This window comes from Talpa occidentalis, unplaced genomic scaffold, assembly GCF_014898055.3.
Source record: "Talpa occidentalis isolate TD23 unplaced genomic scaffold, MPIMG_talOcc4v2.1 talOcc4.7, whole genome shotgun sequence".
Lineage (NCBI taxonomy): Eukaryota > Metazoa > Chordata > Mammalia > Eulipotyphla > Talpidae > Talpa > Talpa occidentalis.
In genome coordinates, this window is record NW_023605083.1 from 71,113,326 (window position 1) to 71,134,623 (window position 21,298).

Here is a 21,298-nt window from a genome sequence, read left to right on the forward strand (position 1 = left end):
AGCCGGCGTGTCTGCTGGTGAGGGAGTGGGGGGTCCCGGCACTGGGCGGGGTGGTGTGGCTTACTAGCTAGAGGAGGACTTGTGGAGATACGAAATATTTGGGGGATCCTGACTGCTTCCTGCAATCTGAAGTGTTTGAGGGATTCAAAGTGTGTGAGAGTTAAGAGAAGGAGCCCCAAGACCACCAGAATAGGAGAAGCGGAGGGGACAGGCCCTCAGCGGGGGACGTGTGAGGTGTACACAGCCAGGGGGGCCGGGGGGCTTGGGGGGCACAGGGTGGGCCCTTAAAGTGAGGGGCGCCTGGGAACCTCGCCGGCCTGAGAGGCCCCGCGGCGGAGACCCCAGGTGCCCCTGGATGGGCTGGAGCCCCGGGAGGTCCCCGGGCGCCGGGCGGGGGGCGGGGGGAGACGGCAGGCGCCGGAGGGTGGGGCCGGGAGGGGGAGGAGCGGGGCGCGGGCGGCCGGGGGGGCGGGCGCGGGCGGCCTGCCCGGGGAGTCACTCTCGGCCGCCGCCGCCGGCGCAGCGAGCGGAGACGGGCCGGGCCGCGGCGACCTGACCTGGACGTGCGGCGCGCGGGGCCCCGGCGGGGGCGGGAGGAAGCGCGGGCAGCGCCGGCCGCCGGGCCCAGGAGCAGCGGCGCGGAGAGGAGCTGGGACACGGGCGGGGCCGCCGCCGCTCCGGATGGGACCAGCGCCCTGGGCCCGTTAGTCCAGGCAGGAGCTGGAGGAGCCGGCCCGGGAGATTCACCCCGCTTCCCCTCCCCTCCGGCCCAGGCCTCGCTTTGCGCCCCGCCCGCCCATGGTCCGGGTCCCTCCGCGGCGCGGCCCCCTCGCCCCTTACCCCCTCGTCCTCCTCTTCGCAGCTTTGTGCCCTCCGAGCCCCTTCAGCTGTGGGGTCCCCCAGTCCTTGTGTTTGTACCAGCCCGCCCCCCACCCCCACCCCCACCCCATCCCAGTCTCGGGTCTCCTTTGCCTTCTCCGCTTTAGACCCATCAGGCGACTTCACCTCTCGCTGTCCCCATCCCGGGGGCAGCCCCCCTTGGTCCCCCCCGCCCACCGCCCTCCTCTTAGCCCTCAGTGTTTGTCCTAGGTCGGTGGGCCCACTCCTGCCCACCCCCTGGGGCTTCCTCCCGTCACCCTCCTGGGGGACCCCCGCCACCTGGTATCCCAGCCCACGGGCTGGTCTCACTTCTCTTCCTACCCTCTTCCTCCAGTTCCAGGCTTGGGCTGGTGCCTCGTCTGTAGGCCAGAGCCGCCCCAGGTTCGCGGGAAGGTGGGGTGGCTGCTTTCTTTCTCCCCATGGCACTGCCATCCCTCCTGTTGTTGGTGGCAGCCCTGGCAGGTGGGGTGCGTCCTCCTGGGGCGCGGAACCTGACGCTGGCGGTGGTGCTGCCAGAACGCAACCTGAGCTATGCCTGGGCCTGGCCACGGGTGGGTCCTGCTGTGGCACTGGCTGTGGAGGCGCTGGGCCGGGCACTGCCCGTGGACCTGCGGTTTGTCAGCTCTGAACTAGACGGCGCCTGCTCTGAGTACCTGGCACCACTGCGCGCCGTGGACCTCAAGCTGTACCATGACCCCGACCTTCTGTTGGGCCCGGGTTGCGTGTACCCCGCTGCCTCTGTGGCCCGCTTTGCCTCACACTGGCACCTTCCCTTGCTGACGGCGGGCGCTGTGGCCTCTGGTTTTGCGGCTAAGAATGAGCATTATCGTACCCTGGTGCGCACTGGCCCCTCTGCTCCCAAGCTGGGTGAGTTTGTAGTGACGTTACACGGGCACTTCAATTGGACTGCCCGGGCTGCCTTGCTGTATCTGGACGCTCGCACAGATGACCGGCCTCACTACTTCACCATCGAGGGCGTCTTTGAGGCTCTGCAGGGCAGCAACCTCAGTGTGCACCACCAGGTGTATGCCGGCGAGCCAGGGGGCCCTGAGCAGGCCACCCACTTCATCCGGGCCAACGGGCGCAGTGAGTGTGGCCCAGGCTGTTTTAGGGTCCGGGGAGGAGGGTCCTGTATCCCTGGAGCTCAGCATGGGGAAGCTGGAGCTGGAGGAAGGAGTTGAGGAGCTGTATGTGGTGGTTGGAATCAGGAGGCACATGAAGACTGATGCCTTGAGCGGGCTGAGGCTTTATGTGAGGGGAGCTTGTGGGGGTCATACGCAGAGGTAAACAAGGACTAAGATGGCATGGGGGTGGTGCTTGTGTCAAGGGAGATTAGGGGAGTATTGAGTTTGGGGAGCAATGTGTGTGCCCTAGAGTAGTGAGTGTGATTGATGGTTACTCCAAGGTGGGTGCTATCTGTGAGCAGAGACTTCTCAGTCTGGGGACCAAGACCCTGTGGTGGCAGGATTCCATAGTGAGGATTCCATAACTGGGCTTGGGCACTCAGGCAGATTTGGTTGGGAGAGACAGGTTAAGCTCCCATGGAGAGAAATTCTGAGCCTTCAGTGCCTTTGAGTCTAGGGAAAGACTGAGCAAAGAGGGGGAGTGAGGAGAACTGGGTGGGGAGCAGCAGGCAGAACTCTGGGAAGAGGAGGGACTGGAGGCCAATAGCTTCCTTTCTCTGGGGGCTGGAGCCAGGCTCTGACTTGGGCCAGATGGTCCATATGGCCCCAGGGTACTTGGGACTTAGGCTCTGAGGGGAGGGCTGGAGTATCTGCTGATGGGTGAGAAGGCCCTATCCTCCTTGTTAAGGATGGAAATGCAGATGGTTCAGAGAGGGGGACGTTTGGGGATCTGGAAACATTCTCAGGGTGTCCCTCTGTTATGTACCTGCTCCCAGTTGTGTATATCTGTGGCCCTCTGGAGATGCTCCATGAGATCCTGCTTCAGGCGCAGAGGGAGAACCTGACCAATGGGGACTATGTCTTCTTTTACCTGGATGTCTTTGGGGAGAGTCTCCGTGCAGGCCCTACGCGCTCTACAGGCCGGCCTTGGCAGGACAATCGCACCGGGGAACAGGCCCAGGCTCTCAGAGAGGCGTTCCAGGTATCATTTGAGCCAAACTTGAAGGAGGGGAAAGAGGGCCTACTTTGGAGATTCTCTCTCCAAAGAGAGAATCACAACACCCCACAGACACCCTAGGAACCGGGCAGGAACAGCGAACCGCAGGAGTGAAATGAACAGAGGAGTTCCAAGCCTAGAATCATTCGCCTCTGCTTCCCTGCTTTTGTGACTCTTTTCTCAGTCAGATTCTCAGAATCTTCTGACAAATTTCCCTCCCAAGACCCCCCAAACACTGACATTCCTGAGCGCCGGTAGTAAATGACACTGTGGAAGAGAAAATTTCAGGGAAAGATATGGTCCCTGCCCCTGGGAGGGGTTTCCTCTCTCTGGAGAGACGAGGTGCCATTGTGGTTCAGTTAAGTACAAGTGCGAGAAAGGCTGTGACTGTGTGCCCTGGAACTGACACTAAGGGACTTGCGTGGCTCAGAGGAGGGAATGTCGTGTGCGGGCTGGGTTTAGGGAAGGCTTTGTGCAGGAAGTGAAGCTCCATTGTGACGTTAAAGACAGATGCCATGTTCCTAGTGGGAGGTGGAGAGGATCCAGGGCTCCTCCTGAACAAATAGAAGAAGACAGAATGGGCATATTTGGGGAACCAAAAAGGTACTGACAAGAAAGAAGGGTTCACTGGAAGCAAATACAGGAAATAGTGATGCAGAGGTATAATTGGAATAATGAGAGCCCTGAACCTAAGATTAAGGGATTGGACTTGACTGTGGGGTCTTTGCAATTTTTTTTTTTTGAGAAGAAATATAATGACAGAATTGAGCTTGGCTTAGAAGAGGAGACTCAAGGGAGCGAGAGCACCTGTAATAGGCTAGAATAGAGTGAGGTGATGTGAACTTGCGCCAGGGCGACCATAGCAGGCATGGGAAGAAATGGACTTAATCTGGAAAGACAGTTGATGTGACTGTTCATTTCACGCCTCTGCTCATAACTTTCAATGATTTATTTCCTACAGATGAAAATCCCAACCCCTAATCATGACATTTAACATTTTCTACATCCTGTTCTCAGTGGACTCCTGCAGTCTTACTGCCTAGTGCTCGCATATGGAGTGCTCCAGGAGGCAAGACCACTCTCAAACATGCCAGCCCCTGGGCCTCCCTGCCCCCCCTCCTACTCTTGCTCCTTCTGTCTGGAATGCTTTTCCTTCCCTCAACCCATGTCTCTCTTTCTCAAAATCATGCCCATGCATTATTATCTGATTCTCGCACCAATTTTTCATATCCCTCCTTTCCGTGCTGTGGTTCTTTGAGTCTAAGTAGAGCTGTATGGGGATTGGGCTTGGACGCCATCTTCTCCGATGAGGAAGGTTTTATGTGGCTGTGATGGTGTATTTGGTTGTGACTGACGAGTGTGTGCGTGACTTAATGCCTGAGTAAGAGTCTGTGATGATTGCACTTGAATGTGGGCAGTGACAGGATAGGTTTTGTTTATAACTTTTGCCTGAAACAAACTCTTCACTTTGTTTGGGTTATGCTTGCATGTTCTTTAAGGTCAGACCAGCTATTTTCCCTTCTAGGAAACAATTCCTGAATCCCTGAGTTTACTGAGTTTCCCACTCTGTGCTTAACTTTGTCTGCTGTAGAACTGGCCACATTATTCATTTGAAGACTGACTCATTCTGTTACCTATTTATGTCCTAGTCACTGTGTTAGGGTTGTAGTGGAGAGCATAACAGAGGTGGTACCTGCCTTTTGGAGCATACATTTAGTAGGATAGACAGGAAGTAAACAAATAAGCAAATAAATGCAAACATAGAACAAATTATGAGAAGTCTTATTGGAAAACAAAAAAAGAATTGAGTTGGTAAGAGGAGACAGTGCACTTTTGCCAGTGTGACATTCCCATATGGGAGGACTCCATAGCTTTCTGGGCCCTATTATTTTTGAGAAAGAGACACCTCTTTTTCTTGTGTGAGATTTTCTAGCAGCCAACAGAGCCCAGTACTTAGGGTAGAGGGAGGACAGCACTTAGGGCAGGGGGAGGAGGGACCTAGTTCAGCTGAAAATTAGCTATAAAAAATCATTCTCATCTCTCCCATTCACTGTTAATGTTATTCAGACTGAAAAACTAAGACTTTTTGCTTCAATACCAGAGAAGGGGAAATTGACAAGCAGGAGTATGCTGAGTGGAAAATCAAGACTTTGGGGTGGGGTGGGGGTGAAGGGGATATGAGGTATCCTCTGGTAAAGCTACTCTCACTCTTTACCAATGCTGAAGCAGGGCAGGGGGTGAGGGAGGATGGCGGGGAAATTCTGAGCTAGAATCCAAGAATGAAAGAATAGAGAGTTCTTATGTCCCAGAGATACCAGACCCCTCAGTGGTCCCAAACCAGACCAGCCTGGAAAAGGTGGCAGTGCATGTGAGGAGTCCTTGGTATAGGTACCTGAGGCTTTTCCAGGAGGGTGTCATGCTCAAGGAGAAGGTCCTTGTTCATGCTGGCTAATTGCTATGGGGAGAGGGGCTCTGAAATGAAGCATGGTGATAGTACTTCTCTCTCTGTTAAAACATCACTGGTCAGGGCCCGGATCATGCTCATCTTTTTTTTTTAAATTTATTTTTATTTATTTATGCATGCAAGAACTGGGGTGTAAGCCAGAGTTGTGGAGGTTGAGAGGATTCACCAGAGACAGAATGGGGAGCAGATCAGGTGCATCCACTGAAATACACTGCTGACGGGAGCAGCCGGTGGGGCTGGAGAGGTCTCCTGCGCCATGTGGGTCACCTCCCTGGCCAGGGATCGAACTCATGCTGCGGTGGCTGGGGATAGCTTGATAGCACTGAGTCTTTAACCCCTGTGTCACTGGGGAGGCCCCATGCCCATCTTTGTGTTCCATGTGGCTGGCACACATCTGTGCAGTTGAACTGGGTCTGTGTTGGGGAGACAGGGATAGGACTAGGAATTATCTGGAGAGGAATAGACCTAGCAGGAACGACTGTAACCCATGATGATCAACCAGGATAGGGAAGAAGCAGATACCACAGAACTCAAGAAGCAAATGGCCAGGCCCTGAGGATCCAGAGGTCCATGATGTACAGTCGGGGGCTGCGGGGTCAGCAGCCCAGCAGAGGTCACAGCTTAGGTGGTCAGCATGAGTGTGGGTTACAGATGCAGTGAAAAGCACTAAGCCAAGGACTGTGTAGGGCAGAATCTCTTCCTAGATACCATTCTATGTCTGTTTTGGCCACAGCTGGTGCCTCTCATGGTGACTGAGTCTCCGTGGGTCTCAGTGCCGGTGTGTCTGCAGGCAGAGACAGGCACCTCCTACCCTTGCACATTTCCAAGGTGCATTCCTGGCTTCTAGCCACTGCTGAACCCATTTGTGGCTGCCTTTGCTTTTTAAAAATTTTCAGCCTGGGTTTCACTGCGAAATGGGACTCAATTACCTACCATCACCTTCTGGCGGACCTCTTTGGCTGATCATCCTCGTCTTCTTATTTTTATTGTTCTCTGTTTTGCAGTAGCTAGTAACCACAGCAAAACAGTATAGTGTAGCAGTTTTTTGTTTTTTTTTTTTAAGATTTCTCATGCTTTATTTATTTATATATTTTTCCTTAAAGATTTATTTATTTATTTATGCAAGCACTGCATAGTCAGAAGCACGGGAGGGTGAGAGAATTCACCAGAGCCAGAGCGGGGAGCAGAGCAGGCAGAAGGACCAAAGTACACTGCTGAGGGGAGCAGCAGACAGCAGGAGAGGTCTGCGCGCATGTGGGACCCTCACCGGTGGCCACAGCCGGGGATCGAACCGGAGCTGCAGAGGTTGCGGGCAGCTTCGCAACCCAGCGCTCAACTGCTGCGCCACTGGGGAGGCCCAGTGTAGCAGTTTTTAAAACGTGGTCTTGGGATCCTGGGGGCACCTGAAATCCTTTTATAGGGGGAATCATGAGATCAAAACTCTTAAAAACTCATATTAAGATGTTATTTGCTTCTCACTCATTTTTTCTTCATTTTTTTATTTTAACATTTATCATTTTTTACATTTTTTAGACCATATTTTCTTCCCCCAGACCCTCAGATTGAGTCCCCATAGAATCCCTTCCCCAAGGCACCCATGCACCATCACCACAGTCCCCTGTGCACCTCCCTCCCTCCCTCTCACGCCTCTCCCTCCTCCTCCCCTGCAGTGTGTCTCTGGTTTATAATTGTAGGTTTTTACTTTGTTGTGTTTTGTACTGTTATTATTATAATTATTTTTTACACTGATGTCTTATTTGGTTCCCCTATATTCCTGTTATAAGTGAAACCATCTGATATTTTTCTTTTTCCTTCTGGCTTATTTCACTGAGCATAATTCCTTCTAGCTCCATCCATGTTGCTGCGAATGGCATGAGTTTATCTTTTTTGATTGCTGAATAATATTCCATTGTGTATATGTACCACATCTTCCTGATCCAGTCATCTATTTTTGGGCATTTGGGTTGTTTCCAGGTTTTACCTATTGTAAATAGTGCTGCAGTAAACATAGGGGTACAGGTGCTCTTTTGAATCAGTGTTTTTGTGTCCTTTGGGTAGATCCCTAGGAGTGGAATTGCTAGATCATATGGTAGCTCCATTCTTAGTAGACTGAGGAACCTCCAGACAGTTTTCCACAATGGTTGGACCAGTTTGCACTCCCACCACCAATGTAGGAGAGTTCCTTTTTCACCGCATCCTCGCCAACATTTGTTGTTGCTTGTTTGTTTGATATGTGCCATTCTTACAGGGTGTAGGGTTTTATCTTAGTGTGGTTTTGATTCGCATTTCCCTGATTATATGGGATGTTGAACATTTTTTCATATGCCTCTTGGCCATTTGCTTTTCCTCTTTGGAGAAATGTCTTTTGACTTCTGCCCATTTCTTGACTGGATTGTTTATTTCGTTTTTATTCAGCAATGTGAGTTCTTTGTATATCATTGCCATCAGTCCCTTATCGGATGGCGTGCAAAGGTTTTTTTCCCAATCAGTGGGGTGTCTCTCTGTTTTGGTTAATGTCTCTTTGGCTGTAGAGAATCTTTTCAGTTTGATATAGTCCCAGGTGCTTATCTTTGCCTGAACTATCACTGCTTTGGGTGATGAGTCTTTCACCCTCATTCTTTCATGAATGTTCCAGTGGAGTTTCCTACCAGCTGCGTGATACGTGATGATGTCATCACTGTGGCAGCTCCGGGAGATGTGTTTTCTTGTATTTTAAAATTTTATCTGTTTTAACTTTTAATACAATGAATATTGACAATGTAATTCAAATAACCAAAATAATTTTTGGTAGTATAAAGGATTTGTAAGACTGGGAAGTTTGAGAACTGTTAGCTAGTCTAGTAAACAAACAAAGCTATAGAATTATTACATTACAAAAGCATTAAAAAACATCAAAACCTATCATTAGTCTTTATGTTGAAATATAAATTGTGTTAAACCTGTCTTTTCCAACTTTTTCACATTGTTCATCAACAATATCTTTCCTCCTATTTTCTTTTATTCTTGGAACAGGTGTTACTAAGTGAACCCTCAGTCCCTTTCTGTGCCCCTCTTTCTTTTTTTTTTATCTTGCTTGAGAGTGTGAGAGTATTAGAACTTCCAAATGTTGCTGTAAGAATAATTACATCATGAGGGCAACTCCAGTGTGTATCTGTTAGGGACTGACTTCATTATTTCCTTTGCAATATTTCCCAATAAATTGATATGTGTTCTATCTAGTAGCACTATGGTCTACATGACTTTTTGTAATGGGAATTAACAGAACTGGTAGAAATGACTGGATCTTAAGGTCTCATTTCACAGAGTCACATTTAACAAAATATAATTATGATCTGAAGTCTTATCCTGAAGTTGCATTGCTGGTCTCAATCCTGGTGGCGGCCTGAGACTGGCATGTACATCAGCTAGGGAAGGAGAAATGTGTGAGGCCAGGGGAGTCAGGCAGGCACCCAATGAGGGCCAGAGACATGCTGACTTGTAAGCAGTAAGATCATGCATGGCTGAAACCACCGGTGTCACTTCCCTGCCGAATGTGTGTGAGAGTGTGACTGTGTGTTTCCTCTGGGACACATATCTACTATTTAGTGACATGTAGGACTGTGCCCATACATGGGACAGGGCTGCTTATGGCAGGTACTCTACATATGTTAAATGGATGAGCTCACAGTCTTTCATAAATGGAGTCACATCTGTGTTTCTGTCACATCTGTGACACCCCTCAGGTGTCAGAGGGCCTGAAATCTCTTTCATTCACTCGGTGAAGGCTCTGTGTTCCACTTGGCCCAAATGAAAATGTAAACACTTTACAGATAATGGTCACAGTAATTAACACTTCAGGAGAGGAGTTGTTGATCAGCATTGTCCTTGATAATGAACAGACACCCAGAAAGGACGGGACAGAGGAACTGAGGCAGCCTGACAGGGAGGCCTGGGTGGTATCAGGTGATTTAGGAAGACAATGGGCTGAGCTTGGGGGATGAAGTTGACTTTATCTGTTTCCAGGGTCCTTCCCGAACCACCCTATCTACCTTTGAAGGAGGACTGCCACTCTCTCCCCAGATATATTGAACATGTGGGGCTTAACCTTCAGACACACCACGTGTCTTTCATTGCATGCATGTCTCACATTTGCCTCTCCTGCTTCCTGTCTTCCCCTAATGCCCATCTTGAACCCTGTTTACTTCTCCCCCTCCCATGTGCTGTTGGTACAGACAGTATTGGTGATCACATACCGAGAACCCCCCAATCCTGAGTATCAGGAATTCCAGAATCGTCTGCTGATAAGAGCCCGGGAAGATTTTGGTGTGGAGCTGGCCCCCTCCCTGGTAAGTAGCTGTCTCTTTCCTTTAGAGCTGGACCTGGCTTTGAGGAAAGACACTTCTCCCCAACTCAGCATCATGCCTTGGCTGTGGAGGCAAGGGGGCTGTCTGCTACTGGGGTGGCGGGGTAGGAGGGACTGTTTACCTTCATCAGGGTATTTCCTTCTGTCTTACTGTCCAGCTAGGTAGGGATGGCACCTTAGGAATGAGAGGAGGTAGAACAGGGGGCTGAGGGAGGGGTCCCTTGCAGAACCTTTGGAGGGCATTGCCAAAGTTATCACCCCCAGATGAACCTCATTGCTGGCTGCTTCTATGACGGGATCCTGTTATATGCTGAAGTCCTGAATGAGACGATACAGGAAGGGGGCACCCGGGAAGATGGACTTCGGATTGTGGAAAAGATGCAGGGACGGAGATACCACGGTAATGGAGGGCTTCAGATGAGAGTCCAGAGGTCTCTCAGGCACGGGAGTGGAGTGGGAAGAATAAAATACAGATAATAGGGGAAGGAGGGAGAGTTAATAGGGGTCAAAGAACATTGCAGAGAGGGACACATATTAAGAGTAGGGGCAGGGATGGACTCTGAAGAAGCTGGAGGGACTGGGGGAATAAGAGGGGTCTAGGATAGATCTCTAAGGAGTGTTCTTTCTACTTCAGGTGTAACTGGACTGGTTGTCATGGACAAGAACAATGACCGGGAGACTGATTTTGTCCTATGGGCCATGGGAGACCTGGATTCAGGGGACTTTCAGGTGATGGGGAAGGAGGCTGGGAGGAGTGTGGGCCCCGAAAATCCAGCTTTCAAGGGTTCAGCGGGGTGGGGGGTGGGACAGAAACAAAGGTACTATAGGTAGGGACTGATTTTCTCTGTAGCCTGGGTGGGTGGTAGCCTGAGAGAAAAGCAGTCAAATAGATGGGGTTTGGAAGAGGCTCGGGAGCAGGCCTGTGGGCCTAGTTTTCTCCTTCTCGCAGCCTGCAGCCCACTACTCAGGAGCCGAGAAGCAGATTTGGTGGACTGGGCGGCCTATCCCCTGGGTGAAGGGGGCTCCCCCCTTGGACAATCCCCCCTGTGCCTTTGACATGGACGACCCATCCTGTGATAAAAGTGGGTGTGTGCAGGGACTGGGAGCAGTCCTTCCTCCCTTACTCTCCGTTCCTTCACTTCTGCCTCACTGACTCCCCCACCCATAGCTCTATTTCTGCCTCTACTTCTACACCCCCTTCCTTCTTCCCTAATGAAATTTGTCTACTCCCTGTGCCCTGAGCACTACCCCTCTCCCCATATTTACATCTGCACACACAGTCTTCCTCAGGGCCCCCCTCTCCCTACAGCTCCGCTTTCAACCCTGGCAATTGTGGCTCTGGGCACAGGAATCACTTTCATCATGTTTGGTGTTTCCAGCTTCCTCATTTTCCGGTGAGTTCTGGCTCGCCACTCCCTCCGTTCCCATCGCCTCACAGTCTCCTCACCGTCTAATGGGGTGGGGGAGCCGGGCTCTTAATCTGGTGCTTGTCACTAAGACTCAATACCTCCCTCTCTCACCTTTCTCCTTAACTGTCTTCTAGCCTAGGTATTATTTCCCCCACTTTTGACTGTAGATTAGTGATTTCGAGTGGGGTTGGATAAGGGTAATGCACATTTCCATGGATGCTCCCATTTTAAGAAAGAATTTTGACCTTCAGTCTCTGTGATTTTAAATGCGCAAGGGGCATTTGTCCTGAGTCAGACATGTAGAGAGGGCATCCTTCTCTCTCAGTCCTGCCTCTCGGCTGTAGCAATTGCAGCTTCAGGAGCTGTAGGGAAGTCCCTGCATCCCCCCTGTTGGCGTCTGGGGTGGTAGGATTGGGCTTGCCAGTCAACTGAGGTGCGCAGTCCTTACAGAAAGCTGATGCTGGAGAAGGAGCTGGCCAGCATGTTGTGGCGCATTCGCTGGGAAGAACTGCAGTTTGGCAATTCAGAGCGATATCATAAAGGTGCAGGCAGTCGCCTCACACTGTCACTGGTGAGCCCATGTCTCAGCTGTCCCTCTGCTTCCCTCCGAGTTCCTGACCTTTCTCTCCCTGGACCTTTCCCAGCACACTGGCCTGTAATGACAGCCCCTGCCCTACCATCATCATCTAATGTTCCTTTCATCCTTCCGTCTCCATGTTGCCCTTGGCCCCAGCGGGGATCCAGTTACGGCTCGCTCATGACAGCCCATGGGAAATACCAGATCTTTGCCAACACCGGTCACTTCAAGGTGAACAGTCATCCCGCTTGTTCTGGTCCCCACCATTTCATCCTGTCTCATCCCCATCTGCCACCTCTCCCGTGGACCTCTGCCCCTCGTCATCCTCTCTGTGCCCTCTCTCTGCCCAGCTCAGCTCCTGGATGTCCCCACAGTTCTCTGTGTTTCCTAGCACCCAGAAACTCCGTCTGATATTAATTTCTCTTTTCCCCGTTCACTCCCACCATCAGGGAAATGTCGTTGCCATCAAGCATGTGAATAAGAAGCGCATTGAGCTGACCCGGCAGGTTCTGTTTGAACTCAAACATGTATGTAGAAGGCAAGGGTTGAGGGTCAGGGGGAAATAAGGATGGGAAGAGGAAAGGGGAAGGCTATCCACAGTAAGATTGGCTAAGAGGACCAGGAATTTATTTACAAGTGCAGGCAAAATTTAGAGCGAGGGCCCCCCCTGAGTGGTATGTGTCTAGTTCTTAGTTCTTTCAGTGATCTTTTCCTTTCCATTGTTTTTGTCAGATGAGGGATGTTCAGTTCAACCATCTCACTCGCTTCATTGGTGCCTGTATAGACCCTCCCAACATTTGCATCGTCACCGAGTATTGCCCTCGTGGGAGTTTACAGGTAAGGGTGGAGATGGTTGGCAGAGGCATGTGTGTGAGTGATGGGGGACCCAACGTGATCCTGATGCCATGGAGGTGACAGCTAGTAGGACTAGGATAGTCACATAATCTATTTCGTGTCACTACCCAGGATATTCTGGAAAATGACAGCATCAACTTGGACTGGATGTTTCGTTATTCGCTCATCAATGACCTTGTAAAGGTGAGTCTTCTGTACTCCTTCTGAGTTCGTCTGCTTCAAAATGCTTCTTTCTTTCTTTCTTTCTGTCTGTGCTTACAGTTTCTCCTCATAGTACTCTGAAAATCCCATTCTCTCCATTTCCTTTATGCCTGAGTTTGGGTAATAATGGGTACAAAGGGGGCCTGTACAGAACTTTTGTCTTCCTGCTCCAGATCTCACAGATTTCTCTTCCATTATCTTTCTTTTCACCTCCAAGAGCTTATATTAAAATCCCTTAGCAGGGAAAAAGATGAATGGGCTCTTCAAACATATTTATCTCCTGTTTTTTTCTCATTATTTATTCTCTGACCAATATTTGGTTTATCTGATCTTTTGTTCGTAAAAACTGAAAATTAAAAGAACGTTTACAAGGAAATCTAAGAGAAACCAAGGAAAATGATACTAAACCTTTGGTATCTGACAACATACTAGGTGTCAGCTATCTTCACAGGTCCTGTGTTTTTGGAGGTGGACATTGGAATCTTGCATGGTGGTTAGTGTAGAAGCCAGTCCCATGGCCAGTGAGCTGGCCTGATGGATCTCCCATACAATGCCTGAAGCTGGCTTTGTTTTTTTTGCTGAATTCTCATGAGGTTATTAAAGATTTTTTTTTGTGTGTGTGAAAGTTTGCCATCAAATGAGAAAAAATATTTGGCAAAGTTGATGTGGTGTTCAACTATGGGTGTGATGATAAATATAAGAAAAACATGACTCTGGAGAGAATAATAATGGATGGGAAGGAGATAGAGAACAAAGCCAGAAGCCTATCATTTCTATATTCACTAATTTGGAGATAACCAAGGATTTTGTGGATAACAAAAGGGATAAAAGGGAAGAAAACTAAAATTATGAATTGTTTAGGTCTGGACCTAGACTTTTAGACTGTTTAGACAGAGCTTTTTCAGTTCGAATACAGAACCCTGTGGCTTTCTCTGTGCCCCTTGACCTGACCTGGTGAGCAGGCAGGGTTTCCCTGATGGGAAGCACCACTCTGCCCACTTAGGACTGCCTTTTAGTCTTTCCTTGTCAAAGGTTCCCTCCTCTATGGCCCCATAGGGCCAGAAGTTTCCATCTTCTGTGTTGGTTTGCACTGTCTTCTGCTTTTGTCCATTTTCCAGGTTTTTCTAATACACTATTTTCTCTACTCTCTCTCTCTGGCCTACATGTCCTAGTAGATTGCCTTCACCCTCTCTCCAGATTTCCTGCTTAAATATGACTATATGTTAAAGTTTACAACTGGTTAGTCTTCCCTGGTGCATCTAACTACTCTTGATACCTGTGTCTCAAACCATGTCTTGCTAATGAGTGGCTACGAATTGGAGAGCACCATGGGTCATATCTTTCTTGGCATTCCCCTCATAGTTCTGCTCCCTTCACTACTCAAGACAATTGACTATTTTGTAGTGTAATAATTGATGACTCTCTTTATCCCTTTTCCTAAACATTTTTCTATCTCTGGTACCGGGGTGCCAATATATTGCTTCTGGCATTAGGAAGGTATGACTTTCCTATTCTGCCTGCTTCCTTGGGTGGAAATTCTGCAAAGACTGTCCTCCAAAATTAGTTTATTGTTTTTAAGTTTCCAAGATCTTTGGCTGGCTAACACCCACCTTGTGGAGTGGTGGTAGAGTTCTTCCAATCCTACGACTTGATCTGTATTCTACAGGGCATGGCCTTTCTCCATAACAGCATTATTGCATCCCATGGGAGTCTCAAGTCCTCCAACTGTGTGGTGGATAGTCGTTTTGTGCTCAAAATCACAGACTATGGCCTAGCCAGCTTCCGATCAACTGCTGAACCTGATGACAGCCACGCCCTCTATGCCAGTGAGGCCTTCCCCCTGAGCCCACTTTCATATTGCTCCTCTGGCCCTGGTGATTTCCACTGAGGGAGGGTGGGAGAGGGAGATGTATTGACAGTAATACGAGGAGCATTATGGGAATAAGCCCAGGTGGGCTTGGGGGTATCCTTTTTGGGGACCTGGTCAGCCTGTTCCCTCTTTTCAGAGAAGCTGTGGACTGCCCCAGAACTGCTCAGTGGGAACCCCCTGCCAACCACGGGCATGCAGAAGGCTGATGTCTATAGCTTTGGGATCATCCTACAGGAGATAGCACTTCGGAGTGGTCCTTTTTACTTGGAGGGCCTGGACCTGAGTCCTAAAGGTAAGTGTCAATCTACTACCCATGGGCTCTTCTACCTGGGGAGGGGGCCTCTGTTCTTCATCTGAGCCCTTTATCATCCTCAGAGATTGTCCAGAAGATCCGAAATGGTCAGCGGCCCTATTTCCGGCCAAGTATTGACCGGACCCAACTGAATGAAGAACTAGTTTTGCTAATGGAGCGATGTTGGGCCCAGGACCCAGCTGAGCGACCAGACTTTGGACAGATCAAGGGCTTCATTCGCCGCTTTAATAAGTGAGAGGGCATGAGGGCCCAGGGACTCCCAGGGATAGACGCCTCATCAGTCTTAGTGGATGAGGTGTTGCCGTTGGGGCAAAGTGTGGGTTGGGTAGGAAGTCCTGGGAGCCTTGAGAACTTTGCAGCAGGTACCATATCCTAGCCTCCCCCTCCAGGGAGGGTGGCACCAGCATATTGGACAACCTCCTGTTGCGCATGGAACAGTATGCCAATAACCTGGAGAAGCTGGTGGAGGAACGCACACAGGCCTATCTGGAGGAGAAACGCAAGGCTGAAGCTCTGCTCTACCAAATTCTTCCCCAGTGAGCCCTTTGTCACCTTTCCTGAATTTCCCTTTGGTGTTCTGCTCTGTTGGGTTCTGCCTCACCGAGCTCCTGAGAACTTACCCCTAGCCCTTAGAACTCTGCTTTGTTCCATCTTGCCACACTGTCATTCCAGCTAGAGACTGTTTTTATTTTATCTCTAAATGAGCTGTGCTGCCTTCTTTCTGGCTTCCCATTCCCTCATCTCAGACCACCACCCTTTGCTCCAGTGAGTATGTATGGAACGATCCCAACTTGAGACATTTAGACCCTCCCAAGGTCCCACCACTTGTAGCCCTTACCTTGTGCTAGGCTATAATGTCTCCCCAGCCACCTTCCTGCTTCCCCAGCAGGCCACACTCTCCTTTCCTTTCTCTCCCCCTCCCATTTCTCTGAGTTGGGCTCAAACTGCACCATTGCTTCCTAGTTCAGTGGCGGAGCAGTTAAAACGGGGAGAGACGGTACAGGCCGAGGCCTTTGACAGTGTGACCATCTACTTCAGCGACATTGTGGGCTTCACAGCTTTGTCAGCAGAGAGCACCCCAATGCAGGTGAGAGCCCCGGGTAAGAGGTAGGGGCCAGGCGCTTAGGACTCAGGGGAGCTGCGCTCGGGCACAGGGGTGCTTGGAACTAGGATCTGTTCCCTTATCTTGTGACAGCTCGTGGGTTGAGAGCTCTTAGGAAGTTGGGCGTAAGTCTCAGGGCCTCTACTTTCCCATCCCTGTTAGGTGGTGACACTTCTTAATGACCTGTATACCTGCTTCGATGCCATAATTGACAACTTTGATGTCTACAAGGTGAGAGCTTCAGCTACCCTTCCACTGAGACTCGATCTCCCTGAACGCCACATACCTTATCACCCCTGTGGTCAGTTTCCCCCTGGGTCTCCAGCGTCCTAGTGTAGACTCACGAGGCTCTGGCACTGTGCTTGTGTACTGCAGTCTGATTTCTCGAGAATTCACAGGCTTCCCTAATTGGAACCATCGCAAGATTTAGCCCCTAACTACCACTTTTTGCCTGGGGAATAAAAATACAGCCCACCCATCTTTTCTCTCTATTCCCTCAAGGCATGGAAGAATCATATAGGATGTGGGTACAGAATGATTTGTTGGGGGTGAGGGACAGTATATGTCTTCAAAGTTTTTTTTGTTGAAGTTAGTGAGTTGGCAGAGGGTAGGCTTTATTGTACTTGGGAGTAAAAGCGATTTGGATTTGAATATTGGCTTTGATGCTAACTGGGTGGCCTTGGGCTAGTAACACAAACAACCTGAACTGTGGATGTTTTATCTGTAAATTGGAAATAACAGGTTTATTATGGGAAGTGCCTAACATTGTACAGGTGATAAAGACCCACTCCTGGCTCTTCCCTTTGGACTTACTCTGCCACCCTGTTATTTCTGTAACAAAGAACTACTCATAAACCCTGTACCCAGATCCACCAATTGTTTAGTGTCTCCTGTTTTTTATTTAAAAAATCTACCTCTATATCTATATGGTTATTAAAAAAAATATTTTCTGAACCGCGTAAGTTTCAGACATAGCGCCATTTATTCTTAAATGGTGTCTAGTCTCTAAAGACAAGGACAATCTCTTGCACAGCTTCAGGATGACTAACAAGTCAAACACCTGCTGTCTTGTCTTTTGCAGTTTAGGCCGTCTGCGGCCCACATCGCTGGGCTTGCTTGACTTCCTCACCAGCCCCTGTGCTCCTTGGGTCAGCCCTGTTTTCTTGCTTCCTCCTTCCTGACAGCAGAGCCTCTTTGTCCACCACTGTCTTACAGGGCTTCCATTCATTCAGCAGACATTTACTGAGTACTTGCCAGGTGCTGGGGGAAGGAGGATTTAAAGGTTTCCTTGATACCCCTGTCCCCAAAGAGTCTCAGGACCACTGCACTTATTTTCTAGTCTGTGTTCCCCCCATGATAGTTAGAAGTGACCTTTTAATTCTCTCAATCAGGTAGAGACCATTGGAGATGCCTATATGGTGGTATCTGGTCTCCCGGGCCGAAATGGTCAACGCCATGCTCCAGAAATTGCTCGTATGGCCCTAGCATTATTGGATGCAGTTTCTTCCTTCCGCATCCGCCACCGACCCCACGACCAGCTGAGGCTACGCATAGGGGTCCACACAGGTAAGGCTGACTCACACTCCAGCCCTAGCATCTGCTTTCCCCAAGCTCTCCAACCTGTTTTTCTCACAGGGCCCGTCTGTGCTGGGGTGGTTGGCCTGAAGATGCCCCGCTATTGTCTTTTTGGAGACACAGTGAATACCGCTTCCCGAATGGAGTCAAATGGTCAAGGTGAGACACTGGCCCTCAACCCTAACTTTAGCCTCAATCTGTGTACCCTTTCTTCTTTTCAGAGTTCCCCCTTACTCTCAATTTGAGCGGGGACTATTTCCGACTGCCCTCTCCACGGGCATGATTTAATTCTAGTGTATATACATTGGGATGATCGAGAGCCCCTTGAGGGGTGGAGGTTGGGTAAAGCACTTTCCAGTACCACCAGTTCTTCTGCTGCCTTTTCTTTGAGTCTTCTTTTTCCGACCCCCCCATCTCACCCCAGCCTTGAAGATCCACGTCTCCTCTACCACCAAGGATGCTCTGGATGAGCTAGGATGCTTCCAGCTAGAGCTTCGGGGTGATGTGGAGATGAAGGTGATGGAGGGGTGGGGAGGAGGTCATGGAAGGGGAGGATAAAAGTGACTGTGGGGGGGCTATGGAGGAAGAGAAGGAGATAAAGGGACTACCGCAGGACAATCTGAATTACCTACTTCGCCTGCTTCTAGGGAAAAGGAAAGATGCGAACTTATTGGCTCCTAGGAGAGCGTAAAGGACCTGCTGGACTCCTGTAAACCCCATTTCTTCCCCAATTGGACAGTCTCCTGCAGCTGGTACCTGGGTGGGCAGTGACCACCATCTCTCCACATACCAGAAACCAGCATCGTTACATGAGATGGAAACCAATGTGCACAAACACCCTACCTTGTATCAAAGTTGTTGCCCTTTGCAGCTCAGTCTTGTACATATCCCCCCACCCCTTCTCTTGCCTGGTCCCTTTCCTCCCTCCATTCTGTAAATATCTGTATCTAAACCAGAATATTTTGGCCAAATATAGAACAACAAAAAAGTCATGGTGTCATAGTCTGGGTTAGGGGCAACTCTCAGGAAAGGTTATAGGGTATGGACATGAAAACTCACAGAATCACTGAACTAGCAATCTCGGGATGAAAGAGAACCCTTTATGTAAAGTCCTTTCACCAAATACAGACTTCACCTTCTCCCCACTTTTCCACTACAAACAAATCAATCTCATAGTCTACTTCTGTCTTCAACCCTTAAGTAGGAGTAGTTCTACACCCTTTACTACCCAGCCCACCTCCCTGACAGACAAGGGAAGATATTTCTCCTAAATGGTGGGAGAAATCCTCAGGTTCGTAGGGCAGAGGCTGCCCTAGAGACAAAGGCACTGGTGTTGAGAAGCTGCAGTTCTTCCGGAATGGTGTGTCCAATGTCTTGATATTACTGACACCCTGAAAGAGTGCCAGAATGAAGACAGATCCCCTCACCAAGCCAGAACAGAAGAGCCTCTTCTTCTCTTTCTCCACCCCCAGCCCCATCTTCCAGTCACCCTCACACACCGGTAGCTGTGATGCCCTCTGCTTCCAGAAGGTTTCAGGTTGCTCCTGACGGTAGTCGTGAGGCTGAAGAGAAAGACTGGATTAATTTTTGGCCTGAAGCTCCCTCTGTCAACCCCAGGGCTTGCTTCTTTCCTAGCTCATCAGAGCTCAGCTGTATAAGTAGGGTGGGATGGGTTCTCACCTTTGTTGGGGCCGGAGGCCCCGCTTGCACCAGCTCCTTTTTGTAGTCATGGTGTGTCACAGACTCGACCTCAGAGTGCTTCCTTGTGGTTTCCTGTTCCACCTGTACCTCTTTACTATACAGCCCTGGGATAGTCAAGGCCATTCTCCCCTGGTTTTTGACCTCCCCCTCCCTTTCCCTCTTCACCCAGCCTCTCACCAGATTTGGTGGTGCAGGACCATCTCCAGCATGGCTTCACGCTTCCCTATGGGAGGGCAGAGTGTGGAAAGTGAGGAAGTCTGGTTAAGAAGGAGGGCCAGAATAAGCAAATTTGAGAAAAGGAAGGAAAATTGTAGGCGTTTGCCCTTATTTCCATAGGACAATTAAAAATCCCATGAGAAATTCATTCCTCTCTTTTTCTCTCTAACGGATTTATTCTGTCACTCCCTCATGCTTCTCACCTCGAAGAGGCTGGTGGTGATTTCTCAGGAACTGATAAGAATCTTTCTGGGTGGTGCTGCAGGACATGGGTGACTGTAGCTGCAGGGTCAGCAGTCCCTGGTGTCCATGTCGGAAGAAGTAACTCTCAGAGCCATCCTGCATGCTTGGGACTTGATCCAGGTGGTTGGTGGCTCTCTATGGACCCCAAATTAAATTACCATGATATCTTTTCCCGTACTACCTTCATCATCAACTACTGCTTCCCCCAGGAAACTGGGGAGGGGCAGCCTTCAAGAAAAGGGAGTAAGTCAAAACTGTAATACCTCCTCCTCCCAGTTGTAGAGAAGACATTGGCCCCTTGGCATTGTTTCATGAAGAAATTCACACTTCTCTTCAGCCTCAGGGGGCTTCCATAACCCTCGAACACCAGGTTCTGGGACTTGCAAACATTCCCATGGTGGTTGTTTCTGAGGCTCCCCATGGCACGAAGCATAATTAAGGGCCAGATCTGCCCCAGGAGTCCTGAAGCTTGAAGGAGCACAGAGCCTGACCTCAGAGACATTGACACAAACTGGACTATGCCCAGATTTAGGGGCAGGACCAGCACCTCTACCAGAACTATAACAAGGACTAGAGTCATGGTCAAGACCAGAGCTGGAGCCCTGAGCAGCGGCAGGATAAGAACGAGGGCCAATTGAAGTACAGGCATCCTCAGTAATAGAGGAAAGACGGACAGGATCACAGCTAAGACTTTCCTGGCTTGTCTTTGCAGTGTGAGGCTCTCCAAGAAGACTGTCAGAGTAGGTCTCCATGAGAAGGCTGGGCTGAGTCGGGCCCTGGGGTGTTTGTAGGTAATGATGTTGCTTTAGCGCTGGAGGTCGCTGTTGTGGATTATGCAGGCTGGGTCGACCGAGGACGGTCATCCAAAGAGGGAAACGGTTCCAAGTCGGACCCCAATCCTTCAGAATTGGGCTGTAGGTCTAAAGATGTGAAAGAAAACAAATGCGTCGACGTTGCTAAAAGCGCGGTAGAGAAAGTTCGCTGAGCTTGTTCCCTTACGCCTGCAGCCAGAACTGCGCTTTCCACCGCAACTGGTCTGTAGATCCGCCCCTATCTTCAGACACACGCTACCGGGTTGCCATAGAGATGGCAAATCATTCCAGGAGACTGCGCAGAACTAGAGCTGGGCGGACTTAGAGCGTGGGGGTGGAGGCAAGTATTCTGCGGGGCGGAGTCTCTTAAACCCGGAGCCGCGCGGACCGCCTGTTCTCCATCCAGATTCCATTCCCACTCGGCCCAGCATTTAAGGTTCCGCTCGCCTCGCCCAGCATGATTCGCTGAGGCTTTCTAAGATGTTCTTTGTGTTGGAGACAGGAGTGTGATATCAGACTAAAGACTTGTCCGTGTGTTTGTGCAAGGCAATAGTTACTTTCCCCTTAGTTTACTTTTAAAAGAAAGGTAAGTGTTTAAAAAAATTCAAGGATTAAAAT

At 49.9% G+C, this 21,298-nt stretch overlaps 2 protein-coding genes across 5 annotated transcripts; one reads left to right on the forward strand and one right to left on the reverse strand.

The window, feature by feature from the left end:
* Window positions 1–490: 490 nt before the first annotated feature.
* NPR2 (natriuretic peptide receptor 2) lies at window positions 491–20,554 on the forward strand. 2 transcript variants are annotated; one of them, XM_037491732.2, is made up of 22 exons: window positions 491–1,965; window positions 2,780–2,985; window positions 9,676–9,789; window positions 10,071–10,206; window positions 10,441–10,535; window positions 10,756–10,888; window positions 11,116–11,200; window positions 11,657–11,786; window positions 11,949–12,023; window positions 12,242–12,319; window positions 12,525–12,629; window positions 12,759–12,830; window positions 14,515–14,674; window positions 14,855–15,010; window positions 15,094–15,262; window positions 15,421–15,567; window positions 15,995–16,118; window positions 16,296–16,364; window positions 17,525–17,699; window positions 17,769–17,867; window positions 18,133–18,224; window positions 18,356–20,554. In XM_037491732.2, the coding sequence occupies exons 1-22, from the start codon at window positions 1,299–1,301 to the stop codon at window positions 18,419–18,421; spliced, it is 3,153 nt and encodes a 1,050-aa protein (XP_037347629.1). In that variant the 5' UTR covers window positions 491–1,298; the 3' UTR covers window positions 18,422–20,554. The 2 variants fall into 2 exon arrangements, with proteins under 2 accessions (XP_037347629.1, XP_037347630.1); XM_037491733.2 differs by having other exon boundaries at window positions 11,666–11,786; window positions 18,356–20,553.
* On the reverse strand, window positions 17,091–21,041 carry SPAG8 (sperm associated antigen 8). Of its 3 annotated transcripts, none has more exons than XM_054689697.1 (6): window positions 20,132–21,035; window positions 19,829–20,003; window positions 19,587–19,632; window positions 19,389–19,503; window positions 19,208–19,270; window positions 17,113–17,393 (listed from the first exon to the last, which is right to left on the reverse strand). In XM_054689697.1, the coding sequence occupies exons 1-6, from the start codon at window positions 20,729–20,731 to the stop codon at window positions 17,373–17,375; spliced, it is 1,020 nt and encodes a 339-aa protein (XP_054545672.1). In that variant the 5' UTR covers window positions 20,732–21,035; the 3' UTR covers window positions 17,113–17,372. The 3 variants fall into 3 exon arrangements, with proteins under 3 accessions (XP_054545673.1, XP_054545672.1, XP_037347631.1); XM_037491734.2 differs by lacking the exon at window positions 17,113–17,393 and adding an exon at window positions 17,473–19,099 and having other exon boundaries at window positions 20,132–21,032; XM_054689698.1 differs by lacking the exons at window positions 19,208–19,270; window positions 19,389–19,503 and having other exon boundaries at window positions 17,091–17,393; window positions 20,132–21,041.
* Window positions 21,042–21,298: the final 257 nt, after the last annotated feature.

Coding starts and splice junctions, on each gene's coding strand:
- NPR2 (XM_037491732.2), top strand. CDS start 1,299: ATGGCACTGCCATCCCTCCTGTTGTTGGTGGCAGCCCTGGCAGGTGGG. Junction 15,011..15,093: donor CCTGGACCTGAGTCCTAAAG/GTAAGTGTCAAT, acceptor TATCATCCTCAG/AGATTGTCCAGAAGATCCGA. Junction 15,568..15,994: donor CTCTACCAAATTCTTCCCCA/GTGAGCCCTTTG, acceptor ATTGCTTCCTAG/TTCAGTGGCGGAGCAGTTAA.
- SPAG8 (XM_037491734.2), bottom strand. CDS start 20,731: ATGACCGTCCTCGGTCGACCCAGCCTGCATAATCCACAACAGCGACCT. Junction 19,271..19,388: donor GGCCTCCGGCCCCAACAAAG/GTGAGAACCCAT, acceptor CTTTCTCTTCAG/CCTCACGACTACCGTCAGGA. Junction 19,100..19,207: donor AGAGGGCATCACAGCTACCG/GTGTGTGAGGGT, acceptor GCACTCTTTCAG/GGTGTCAGTAATATCAAGAC.